This window comes from Piliocolobus tephrosceles, chromosome 5, assembly GCF_002776525.5.
Source record: "Piliocolobus tephrosceles isolate RC106 chromosome 5, ASM277652v3, whole genome shotgun sequence".
In the NCBI taxonomy this organism is placed as follows: Eukaryota; Metazoa; Chordata; class Mammalia; order Primates; family Cercopithecidae; genus Piliocolobus; species Piliocolobus tephrosceles.
The window spans coordinates 94,510,565-94,524,614 of NC_045438.1; the positions used below are offsets into that span (position 1 = coordinate 94,510,565).

The 14,050-nt window shown below is 35.7% G+C and overlaps 1 protein-coding gene across 1 annotated transcript in view; it reads right to left on the reverse strand.

Moving 5' to 3' along the window:
* MEI4 (meiotic double-stranded break formation protein 4) overlaps positions 1 to 14,050 on the reverse strand; it is a 269,653-nt gene that overhangs the window by 103,012 nt on the left and 152,591 nt on the right. Inside the window, exon 4 of the mRNA XM_023223076.1 lies at positions 5,381 to 5,512. Within this exon, the coding sequence (XP_023078844.1) occupies positions 5,381 to 5,512 (132 nt within the window). The remainder of the gene's footprint in view (positions 1 to 5,380; positions 5,513 to 14,050) is intronic.

The following is a 14,050-nucleotide window of genomic DNA, read 5'->3' on the forward strand; positions in this document are numbered from 1 at the left end:
TAAATACACCAATCAGCACTCTGTGTCTAGCTCAAGGTTTGTGAATACACCAATTGGTACTCTGTATCTAGCTAACCTAGTGGAGACTTGCAGAACTTTTCTGTCTAGCACTGTGTCTAGCTCAAGGATTGTTAACACACCAATCAGCATTCTGCGTCTAGCTCAGGGTTTGTGAATACACCAATCAGTAATCTGTGTCTAGCTCAAGGTTTGTAAATACACCAATTGGTACTCTGTCTACTCTGTATCTATCTAACCTAGTAGGGACTTGGAGAACTTTACTGTCTAGCAGTCTGTGTCTAGCTCAAGCATTGTAAACGTACCAACTACCACTCTGTGTCTATCTCATGGTTTGTAAATATACCAATCAGCACTCTGTGTCTAGCCCAAGGTTTGTAAACACACCAATTGGTACTCTGTATCTAGCTAACCTAGTGGGGACTTGGAGAACTTTTCTGTCTAGCACTCTGTGTCTAGCTCAAGGACTGTAAAGAAAGCAATCAGCACTCTGTCAAAACACAACAATCAACTCTCTGTAAAATGGACCAATCAGCAGGATGTGGGTGGGGCCAGATAAGGGAATAAAAGCAGGCTGCCTGAGCCAACCAGTGGCAACCCGCTTGGGTCCCCTTCCATACTGTGGAAGCTTTGTTCTTTCACTCTTTGCAATAAATCTTGCTGCTGCTAACTCTTTGGGTCCACGCTGCCTTTATGAGTTGTAACACTCACCACGAAGGTCTGCAGCTTCACTCCTGAAGCCAATGAGACCAAGGAGCCACCGGGAAGAATGAACAACTCCAGATGTGCCGCCTTTAAGAGCTGTGACACTCACTGCAAAGGTCTGCAGCTTCACTCCTGTCTGCAAAACCATGAACCCACCAGAAGGAAGAAGCTCCAGACACATCTGAACATCTGAAGGAACAAACTCTGGACACACCATCTTTAAGAACGTAACACTCACCATGAGGGTCCATGGCTTCATTCTTGAAGTCAGTGAGACCATGAACCCACCAATTCTGGACACATATTGATAAAGAAAAGGTAACGAAGGGGGAAATCCAAAATACATGTTTGAGAAGATACTAGGAAACTTTTATCCTCAGCATTGCGTAAATAATTTCAACAAGACCCACGAAAATGATATTGAAAGGAACACAGTTAGAGAAAGGATACTAGGATAAGAGGCAACAAAACCACCTTTCAAAAATCTGATTCAATCGTCACAGAATATACATTAAAAATGTGTTAAACTTGACACAAGTATCTACTTTACTTACCCTGTTAAAAAGTAGGTGAGACAACACACATACCAGTTGCATGAGACAAATTAATATAAAATGGTGTTAGTGAAATATAAATAACTGACATGGTTAGTAAGTAGCAGAAATTATTCCATATTTTATCTTCTAGATTCTGGAATCAGACTTCGTGGGTTCGACAAACTGGTGTTATACTTCCTATGACCGTGGGCCAGCTACTTAAACTCTCTAATCCTAATTGCCCTCTTTTGTAAAATGGGAATAATACAAATTACTAGTGTAGTTAAGAGAATTAAATGACATAACATAAAATTAAAATTAATTGCTATGTATTTCAAACAAAAATATATGCAAAATATCTGGAGGACTATGAAATGTTTGGAATAGTGTTTGACACATAAGGCTTCTCAGTAAATATTTATGATAATTATTATTGAACCATCCGTTAATCTTTATTAAACAGATCTATCTTCTGCCATCAAATACCTTAGAAATTCAATCAGACTTACATAGAGTACAATATGATTTACATATATATACATACACAATCATTTTTTGAATTAGTGACTACTTAGAAAAGTTTATATCATTAAAAACTAAAACTATTCTTCAGGAAGTTCTTGGTAAGATCTTAGCATTCATTATATTGACAGAGAAATAAAGTCTTTAAAGTGAGCTAAAACACTACGTATAAAAGCAATGAGAAAAATTATATTTACTTTTGGTTCAAAAATATGTTAAGATTTCAAAAACTATATTTTAGTTGAGGTACAGTTTACACATAGTAGAATGCACAGAATTTAAATGAACATTTTTATGCATTTTTACTTGACATGTCAGAGTTGTACATATACTGGGGGTAAATGGGATATTTTCATATATACATACAATGCATAATTATCAAATCAGGGTTATTGAGATATCTATCACCACAAACATTTATCTTTTCTTTATGTTGGAAACATTACAATTCTTCACTTCTAGCTACTTTGAAATATAAAACAAGTTATAATTTCTACAATTATATTTAGTTACAATTAACTATATCTAAAATTCACTAACTGTACTATTGAATACTAGAACTTATTGCTTCTATCTAACTGTATTTTCGTACTCATTAAGAAACTTCTCTTCCCTTCCATGCCTCTGGTAACCATCATTCTACTCTCTGCCTCTATATGATCCATGTCTTTAGCTCCCATTACATATGAGTGAGAACATACAATATTTGTTTTTCTATGCCTGGCCCATTTCACTTAACATAATCACCTACAGTTCCATCCATGCTCTGCAAATGATGAGATTTCCTTCTTTTTATGGTTTAATAATATTCATATATATATACACACACACACATATACACCAAATTCTCTTCATTCATTTAGTGATGGACACTTAGGCTGATTTCATATCTTGGCTACTGTGAGCATATGAGTCCGATACCTCTTTCTTTTGGACATATAGCCAGCAGTGGAATTCCTGGATATGGTAGTTGTATTTTTAGATTTTTCAAGGAATGTCCACACTGTTGTCCATATGGTTATGCTACTTTATACTCCTACCAACAGTCTATGAGCATTTCCCTTTCTCCAAATCCTCATTAACATTTGTTACTTTTTGTTTTTTTAATTCTAGTTGGAGTGACATGGTATCTCATTGTGGTTTGATTTGCATTTTCCTGATGATTAGTGCTTTTGAGCTTTTTTTTTTTTTTTTTTCTTTTTTTCATATGCCTGCTAGCCATTTGTATGTCTTTTTTTTTTTGAGAAATATCTATCAGGTATTTTGCCCATTTTTAATTCAGATTGTTTGTTTTCTTGGTATTGAGTTGTCTTAGTTCTTTATATATTCTGGTAATTATATAATCCTTTGTCAGACAGCTAGTTTGCAAATATTTTCTTCCATTTTGTGGGTTTTCTGTTCACTTCGCTAATTGTTTCCTTTGCTGTTGCAGAAGCGTTTTGCCTTGATATATTCTCATTTGTCTATTTTTGCTTTTATTCCTTGTGTTTTTAAGGTCTTACCCAAAAAAATCTTTGTCCAGGCCAATGTCCTACAGCACTTCCCCAGTTTTCTTCTAGTAGTTGCAAAGTTTGAGATCTGACATTTAAGACTTTAATCCATTTTAATTTGATTTTTGTATATGATAAAAAATGAAATATAGTTTTGTTCTTTTGCATATGGATATCCAGTTTTCCTGGCATCAATTATTAAATATACTGTCCTTTGGTCAACACAAAACTCCTTAGCAAAATACAAGCAAACAGAATTCAACAACATAAACCTGCCAAACACTAGTTATTGTTGTTATATTATTGCTATTTTTCTTCTTATTATTTTAAAGTATCTTAACTGTCAGAACATCTGGGTTTGAATTATGGCTTTAGCATATGCTCTTTCTGCAGTCTTGGTCAAGCTACTTCACCACTCTAATGTTTTGTATTCTTATCTATAAAGTATGTGGAAATTGCAACTCCTTCAGGGAGCTATTGTGAAAATTAAATGAGAATATATACATCATTTTTTCTGCACTTACTGATATCCTCCAAACAACTGAATTCAATTAAACTCACTTTCCACATTGCTTCCTATTGTTAAACGCTAAGACTTCACCTTGTTTCCCCAGAATCTTTGGCCTCTCTTGTTAAATAACATCCTAATGCCTCCACATTCAGTTATCCTCTGCTTATTCAATTCAAATGCATTTTTCAAGTACTTCCTTTTCCGTAAATTATTTTCAGGGACCTGCAACCTACCATGGTCAGTTCCTTGATCTTGGAACTCCTACAAAAAGCATCATACATTTTAACACTTTGCTCTTTTTCAATTAGTCAATATAGCTTACTTTTTTCTCCTTGACAACAGTGAAAAAGAGTTTTTTGTTTTTTGAGATGGAGTCTCGCTCTGTCACCCAGGCTGGAGTGCAGTGGTGTGATCATGTCTCACTGCAACTTCCGCCTCCCAGGTTCACACCATTCTCCTGCCTCAGCCTCCCGAGTAGCTGGGACTACAGGCACCTGCCAACACGCCCGGCTAATTTTTTATTTTTATATTTTTAGTAGAGATGGGGTTTCACCATGTTAGCCAGGATGGTCTCAATCTCCTGACTTTGTGATCCACCCCCCACTTGGCCTCCCAGAGTGCTGGGATTACAGGTGTGAGCCACTGCACCTGGTCGAAAACGACTTTTTAAAAAAATCCAACAGAGCTCTTAAGAGAGTTTATCATTTGGTACTCAACTGAAAATTTGCTTACTAGATACACCATGTCAAACATCAAATTCAATTACATTGTATAATATTTTTAGACTATGTCATTAGATGTCAGTACTTTGTTAAAAGTCATTTAAATTATATGTATATACAATATTTTATTAAAGTTATTTATCTTTACCAAGATGTTTCTACCTATCTCTAATTTCCTTTGTGACTTTGACTACAGAAATGATAAAAATATTAAATGAGCTATCAAATAGAATACATGTAATAAACCAGTGTGAACATTAAAATATGGGAATGATTTATGTTCCTTCTATACATTTGTCACCAGTGATATAGAAGACTTTCCACATATAGAAGGGCTTAGAGCAGTGTTCTTCGAGCTTGGTTGCATACTGAAATTACGTGAAGTGCTCTAACAATACCAATATCAGAATTCCAAATTCAGAGACCCCTATGTAATAGGATTGGCATACGACTTGGCAATAGGATATTTAAAAGTTAGCCAGATGATTTTCATAAGCAATGAGGAATGAAAAATACTGGTTAAGGACTACTCTTCATTTAGAATCCTCTCCAGTTCACTTTTCTTTCACTTTGCTTTAGAAACTTGCTGCCTGCCTGGATGAATTTAAAGCCATTCATCTAAGCACTCTTGCTGTCACCAATGGCATCTTTGGCACATATATGCAAGTAAGGATTATAAAGTGGTTTTATTTTCAAAACTGTTTTCTGAAAGTATCTTTCTGTAATTTTGGTAGGCAGTAATATTACTCACATATATTAGACATAAGGTAATAACTAAAATATCAGCCTGGCAAGAGAGGAAAGAAGGGAAAAGAAAAGAAAAACAGATAGGTACATTAACTATAAATGAGAGCTACAGTTTCAAGTTATATGTACCTGATTGATGGCTCCCAGATCATCGGCAAAGCCATTTACTTCTGATAGAAGCAGAGATATAATAGATTTTCTCAACAAGCTGCAACTTCCCAGGGTTACCAGACTCTGAGAGACATAATGCTGCACCTGAAACTAAAGATAAAAATGAGTAATTTTCTGTATTCCATCAAGTCAAATCAAAATGTATTTTCTAAGACCTTACTATTGAGCTAAATGCTGTGAGGAGTATAAAAAGTATCAATGTAATTCTGGGTCAGTCTCAAGCACAATCATAAAATACACAAATTGTAATATTATAGGCTCTAAGATTTTCTATAGCAGTTAATATTTTGAAACATGAAACAGGGTGCTAAAATGGAAGCTTTAGTTGAAGTAGCAAAAGATAATAGTTTAGATAATAGGCTATATATAAAATGAATAAAGGAGATGATAAATCAAGATATTTAAGCTCTTATCTTTTAGATAGATTAGCTAGATAAATGATAGATAGGTCATCTCTCATCCTTTTTGGTACCAGGGACCAGTTTTGTGAAAGACAATTTTTCCATGGAAGGGGGGCAGGGTGGATTGTTTTGAGATGAAACTGTTTCACGTCAGATTATCATTCATAAGATTCTCATAAGGAGTGTACAACCTAGATCTCTCGCATGCACAGTTCACAATAGGGTTTGCACTCCTATGAGAATCTAATGCCACAATTGATCTGACAGGAGGGGAAGCTCAGGAGGTAACCCTAGCTCCCCTGCTGCTCACTTCCTGCTGTGTGGCCTGGTGGCTGGGATCCCTGGATTATAGAGTTGAAGAGAAACATCTATTAAGTTAGATAGTGAAAATGCTTACCATAGTGACAGGCACCTAGTAAGTGCTCAATAAGTGAAATGTTATAATTTAGGATGACAATACAAGAGTATTCATGGCTATATAACATGAATTTAGTTCACTGAACCTTGAAAAGTTAAATACTATAAATACAATATATTTTTCCAGAGTTAATATAATCCTATTGGAGAACATTGCTGAGAAGAGAATTTTATCATAAAGTGCTATTCCATAGTATATCTATGAACTGTTTCTCCCCGACATGACTGAAGTTCATATAAAGACTATATAACCATTAATGTGGTTCAAAATTACATGAATATTATTAAACTAATCTCTATTCTTCCTTACATTTTAATTGACACTTACCCTTTTGTAAATACAGTGGAATTTTTTCGAAAGGCTGACATGGAAACCAAGACTGACAACAATATTATACATGAGGCTACTGTCGACCAAACCATGGGAGGACACACTCAACACACATAATAATCTTTTTCTTTCACATCTTTCTGTATTTCAGAAGCTGGGGACCTAGAAGTAATTCTTCCCAGATTACTCTGCAGTTAGTATTTTGGATGTGAGTTCTGCCAATCAAAAGTACTCATTTGAGCCCTTGATTTAGAAATGCACTACCAAGGAAAAGAAGTAGGTACAGTACAGGGCATGCATTTTGTTGCTACAGATAGCAGCTGAGGTGTCGGAGTTCTGGCTCATCCCACAGCTGTTTCAGAGTTACCTAATTATATAGGTTATTATTATTATTATTATTATTATTATTATTATTATTATTTATTATTTATTATTATTATTCTGAGACGGAGTCTCGCTCTGTCGCCCAGGCTGGAGTGCAGTGGCGCAATCACCGCTCACGGCAAGCTCCGCCTCCCGGGTTCACGCCATTCTCCTGCCTCAGCCTTCCAATGTAGCTGAGACTATAGGCGCAGGCAACCACACCCGGCTAATATTTTTGTATTTTTAGTAGAGACGGGGTTTCACCGTGTTAGCCAGGATGGTCTCAATCTCCTAACCTCGTGATCCGCCCGCCTCGGCCTCCCAAAGTGCTGGGATTACAGGCGTGAGCCACCGCCCACAGCCTATGTAGGTTCTTTTAATCACAATAGAAGTAGCAGCTACCTTGGTTGCCCAGTGGTTTAGGGAATTATTCCTGTAAATGTAGCATTCCCAAAGGTATTTTGACCTATATGTTTACCTAGAGGATTCACAAACCTTAGTGCCACGTTAATCTTGAAATATGAATGAAATGGGTAGAAATTCTTATCACTTTCCTAATTAATTTTCCTATATTAACTGGGCAGAAGATAGGAGAAACTTGGAGAAGAGCTGTGAATTATTGTGAAGTTAATTAGGTATGTTTCCAATTACACAGTTCTGTTGTTCTAGAAGTAGTTATTTTCTGGAAGGATCAACACTGCCCCTGACACCTGTTAGGTAGAGCCCTGGATTCTTCAGAAGTTTGTGGGTCTAATGCATGTAGAAATACTCCCTCTAAAGTGAAAAAACAAGTTGCTTTAGTATGTATTTACTATCACTAAGAAAAAGATACAATGCTTGATAGGCCTTTGTGAATTCTGGAGACAACCTGTTACCATTTGGTTTACCACTTGGAAGCATATTTCAAGTAAATCATAAAGCTGTACACTTTGAGAAGGGGCCAGAGTAGTATATAAAGATCTCCAGCTTGTCTAAGTTGGGAAATAAGAAGCTCTGTCCTTTGGATATCATGATCAGTAAGATCCAATGTGCTTGGAGTTGATCAGAATATTATAAGGAGCCTGTAGCCTACTCTAATTAAAAAATCACAAAGGAGGGACCCTGGGTATAGAACAAAGTCATATCTTTCTTGTCAAGAAAACATTATTCTCTATAGAAAATAAAAATTTACACATGTTATTTAACCCTGCCATAAACTGTGTCTGCCTGATTGTAGGACAGCAAGTAAGTGTATATCCAGAACTACTCATTTGAATGAGGTGCTATATAAATTTAAGTATGCACAACAATACTCCATCAAGTAGCCATAGTATAAATAAAACTAGGATCAAGTGAAAACTAAAAGCAGAAGTGAGTGTTGTTTGATCACTCAGTACTTATAGTTCCAACTGGTAGACCTCCTCTTATAAGGTTGAGGTACTGTTCAATAGTAGGGAATTTATATTCCCAGCTAGTGGCCAATATATGATGCTCTTTCTCCCACATGAGTTTCAGGGTGGATGTATAAACTGCATGCACAGAGTATAGATTGTAACTGAAGACACTCCTCTAACAGCATACCACAGCACTTAACCCTACTATAATGGTTTTTAAACAATTAATTTGAACCAAAGCTTAAAAATCAAATTTTAGATTATGCAATAGCCAGAGAGACACATACTGTGAGTAGCAGATCAGGATGATTCAAATAAACTCTCTAAGCTAAAACAATGTGTCCCAAATAAGTAAAATGCAATAGAGACATATATATGTTATGTCTATTTAAATTCCTATAACCTGTTGAAAACAAAAATCAAAATTATAGATATTTAAAACATTTCCTACCTGCTAAGCACTTATCCAGATTTAAGCTAAAGATAATTAATATCCAAAAGCCACAAGAAAGGATGGTGGGCACCTTCATAAAGGTCCTTGTATTTCCTATGAAAATGTCTCCTGTGGGCTTGGAGATGGGGCAGCCAGTGATTTCTGTTAGACTTTGTAATTTGGGAAATGACTTGTTCACACCAATGTGATTCTTTTGAGAATCTGGAAAGCTCTGGGGCCCTCCCTAACAACCTTTATTAACAGCCATCTGTCAGTATGTAGAGCGAATTGTGCCTATTTATGACCAACTTCGCAAAGGCAACTGCTTAATAAACAGAATTTCATTTCCTTATCATTGGGGAGTGGATGACATTTGAATAGATGTAAAAAAATAATAAGAAGAACATAATATTTTGTGAGGTCAAAAGAATGTGGGGAGCTGTAGAAACCATATCCCTTCTGATTTTATAAAAATCATTTTTATTCTTGAGTCACTGACATTTGTTTAAAGATGTATACACATTGCTAATATCAGATACATCAAATTATAAGAGAATAATGAAAAAATATGAGTGCCACAAGCTCACAACTGAATTCTGTAAAATAAAATTTAACAAAAAAAGTTGAGATCAAAGGTACATAATTATCACTGAAAAACTGAACAAGTGATAGAGATTGATTATATGGAAGGACTGTCTATGGATGCATGTTAGAATGAGGAATGATTCTTTTTCTATGATATCTATTTGTACAGCCCTACTAATGAAAGAAATAAAATTAAACCAACTAATTATGTCTATTGGAACAATGTGAACTAAGAATTTAGGCAAAAGACTTGGTATACTACATCAAGTATCCCAATAACAATGATAATAACATTCCCTTTCTTTTCTTAATGTGAAGAAACTGAGAATCAGGAACATTAAAGTCACTTGTAAAGGGTAGAGTCCAACGTTAGACCTAGATCTTTTTTTTTTTTTACTTGAATGTCTAATATATTTGATGCTTATAAAGTAAAACATAAAGAACTTACAGGATAAAACAGCTATAAATGAGAATATAATATCAATATTTATATAAGACAATTTATTAAGCATCTACTTTGCATTACGTACAGTACTTACTGCTTACATATACTGTATCATTTAATCCTAACCATGAGACTATGAAAAAGTTTAATCTCAAACTAAATACTAAGGACCCATACTTTAAAGAGATTAAGTTAACTTGTTCAAAGTTAGATTAAAAATATACATAAGAATATATGTAGTGACTTTGGGAGGCCAGGCAAGTGGATCACCTGAGGTCCAGAGTTCCAGACCAGCCTAGCCAACATGGTGAAACCCCATCTCTACTAAAAATACAAAAATTAGTTGGGCATGGAGGTGCATACCTGTAATCCCAGCTACTTGGGAGGCCAAGGTAGGAGAATTGCTTTAACCCAGGACGTGGAGGTTGCAGTCTGCCGAGCTCATACCACTTCACTCCAGCCCGGGCAACAGTGCAAAACTCCATCAAAAAAAAAAAAAAAAAAAAATGTAGTGACTTGTGCTGTTTATCAACCCATTGCATACCCAAATGTATCACATCTCAATTTCTCTTAAGGCATAAAAACTTTGATAGTCCACAGGGGATCCATAAAAAGTGTTGAACCACTTGCCAGATTTAAAAAATTACTAACTACTACTCTGAATTAAGAAAACACAACTATTACACTGCACCATCAACCTCTGTAACAGGCCAGCACTGTAAGCAAGCTGGACAGTAAGACAAAGAGACACAGAGACGCAGGGGCAGATAGTATCATGCATAAATGTTGGTGGCTGATACAGTAATGCCACTAATGTGTTTCCTACTTTCTGAAGCATCCAGAATTATTTGTCAACCTCCTTATTTTCCTATTATTCTATAATGAATATGTATTGCCTAAACCAAGAAATAACTCTCTGCTTAAAGCAAGAATAAAACAAACCAACCAACCCTAGATGTTATTTGTGGGAAGTTTGGAAAATAAGAAAGTACAAAAACCCTCTTCGCAGAAATGCTAAAAGTATGCCTATAAAACTTTAGAAATAACCAAAACATCTAGCAACCATAGCTATTAACTTATATCCAGCTTCTCACAGTAGAGATGACATAACAGGCAAGCAATTAGTAGCTAAAATGTCCAGAGAAATGACCACTGGAATTAACTCACATGTTAACTAAAGAAGAAAGAGAGAGCCTGTTAACCCACTGTCCCTCTAAGAAGAGAACAGCTCCAATGTGTGATGTAGAACAAAAGCTGTTTTACAAAATTCCTAAAATTTCAGTGCACTTAGAGTGAAGGTAAATGCTTCAATCTCAATTGAAAGTCAAAAGAAACAATATTCAAAGGCTCTCGCTCACACAGAAAATATATATACTATACAAATACATAGTTTAGAGTAAAAATTTCTGCTGTATTTAATTATATAAAATGTTGTTTTAAAAATAATTAGATGTGTTAAGATTCCCTACAAGGGAGGAGATTATTCCTGAAAATGCCATAATTCTAAAGAATAGGACAAAACAAAATTAAAGCGATAACAGTTGAAATTAGTTATGCATTCATTCATTCTTTATAGCAAATAATGAATATTGAATGTAATCTATGTGCCAGTGACTCAGCTAGTCCCTATTATCACTTAGAATTAAAAAAATAAAATAAAATAATATTACTTTTGCTTCAGTAGTTACTTCTGCTTATTCTGGGGCTCAGGCCTGTAATCCCAGCACTTTGGGAGGCCGAGGCAGGCAGATCATGAAGTCAGGAGATCAAGACCATCCTGGCTAACACAGTGAAACCCTGTCTCTACTAAAAATAAAAAGAAATTAGCCAGGACTGGTGGCAGGCCCCTGCATTCCCAGCTACTCAGGAGGCAGAGATTGCAGTGAGCCGAGATCCTGCCACTGGACTCCAGCCTGGGCGACATAGTGAGACTGTCTCAAAAAAAGAAAATACGTATCAAAATGCAATCCAGCTTACCATGATCTGAAAGAATACTTTTCAAAAAGTTAAAAACATTTACTCTCATACAAATTTAGAATTAACACACGTCAACGATGTATTTATAGCATCAATGAGGGTAAAAAACATTTGAGGAACTGAATCTTGAATTTTTTTTTAAAAAAGTTGAATTAGACCATTACGTTAGACACAAAATTGGTTAATATCTTACATGATAAATCCTTACCATAACCTCAGGACTTATTTTCTACTGTACAAGAATCATTTACATCTATATTATCGAGGGATCTATAGGTTAATATGAAACTTCACAGGGTCAGGGCCCTGCCAAATTACATTCCCCTAGAAATTTAAGTAATAATTAGGTTATCCTGTTAGATGAAGCCCCAGTAATGTCACTGACTGGACAATCAATCAACCTTTGCCTTATTTCCAGAATTTGATGGTATATCTTAACATTAAATAAATCAGTAAATTTTAATGCATTGCAGAATTCGTAAGAAAGAAAGGTCCTCAATGGTCAAAAGAAAAGGAAAAATATAAACAGATAGAACATTAAATCAGACAATAAACTTTCAGAAAAAGAGTAAGTTAGGGTTGCTCTGCTGGCAAAAAGCACCATCAGCACAAAATTTTCAAATAAGACTTTGGCCTTTATTAAGTAGGAGAGAGATTAATATTTCGAAGATGAAGCCTAAAGGACTATAGTATTAATGAAATGTAGACTGGTAAAGATCTAATGTGCCAGCACAAATAACCCCCAATGGTGTTTCACTCTTATTACCCAGGCTGGAGTGCAATGGCACAATCTCAGCTCACCACAACCTCTGCCTCCTGGGTTCAAGTGACTCTCCTGCCTTGGCCCCCTGAGTAGCTGGGATTACAGGCATGTGCCACCATACCCAGCTAATTTTGAATTTTTAGTAGAGACGGGGTTTCTCCATGTTAGTCAGGCAGGTCTCAAACTCCCGACCTCAGGTGATCCGCTTGCCTCGGCCTCCCAAAGTGCTGGGATTACAGACGTGAGCCACCGTGCCCAGCCAGTAGCACTATTAATAGTCACCTTTAAGAATTTGCAAATCCAGCCATATCTACACTGGGTCTGCAACAAAGAAACCGCATGCTGAGAGATGAAGCTAATTTTTTTTTTTTTTTCTGGCAACTGCAAGATGCAAATACAAAACCACTCTTGAGGAAAACACTCTCAGTTCATGTTTTCGGAATTTTTATAGACTAAGTTCAGACAAATATGGGTTAATAATAAAAGTTGACCAATTAAACTTGAAATCTGTTAAATAATAATTTTTTTTTTTAAATTGGACCTTCAAAGACTTCAGACCTTAATTACACTTATCTGATACAGAATACAGAATAACTATAAATGGAATGACAGGAAGTCTGAGAAAAATAAAAATATCAAAAAAGAAATAAAAACATTAAAATTTAAAACTCAGTGAATGAAATAATATACAAATTAGTTACAACTAAAGAGAAAGGGCAATAAACTGGAAAATGTACATACAGAAATCATCCATAATACTGGAAAGAGAAATGATGTGCATGCAATATATGAGTAGAGGTTAAGAGACATAGAGAATAGAGTAAGAAGAAGTAGTATCTTTAAATAGAGTTCAAAAAAAGAAACAGAAAAAACTAAGAGAGACTACTGAAGAATAAATAATATGGGAAAAAATAAAGGAAGAAAGTTTTTTAGGCCTAAGAAACAACAAGAATTCATAGAGGAAAGAAGTATAATGTATACTAACAGAAAAGAACAATTAGACTGACAACATAATTAATAGCAACAATAAAAGCCATATATCTTTGATCTAGTATTTTCAGACTACTGTGACAAAATATGCATTAACTTATAATTGTGTGACCACGAGAACTATCCTTCAAGAGCAAAGAGAAAATAAGACATCTTCAATGTATAAATGAGTTATTTTAACACTGATAGAACCATACTAAAGGGATTTAAAAAAGAAAACAGGCCGGGCACGGTGGCTCACGCCTGTAATCCCAGCACTTTGGGGGGCCGAGGCAGGTGGATTGCCTAAGGTCAAGGGTTCAAGACCAGCCTGGGCAACATGGTGAAACCCTTTCTCTACTAAAATACAAAAAATTAGCCAGGCAGGTGTGGTGGCGGGCGCCTGGAGTCACAGCTACTCGGGAGGCTGAGGCAGGAGAACTGCTTGAACCTGGGAGGTGGAGGTTGCAGTGAGCCAAGATCGCACCACTGCCCTCCAGCCTGGGCGACAGAGCAAGACTGCATCTCAAAAAAAAAAAAAAAAAAAAAAAAAAAAAAAAAAAAAAAAAAA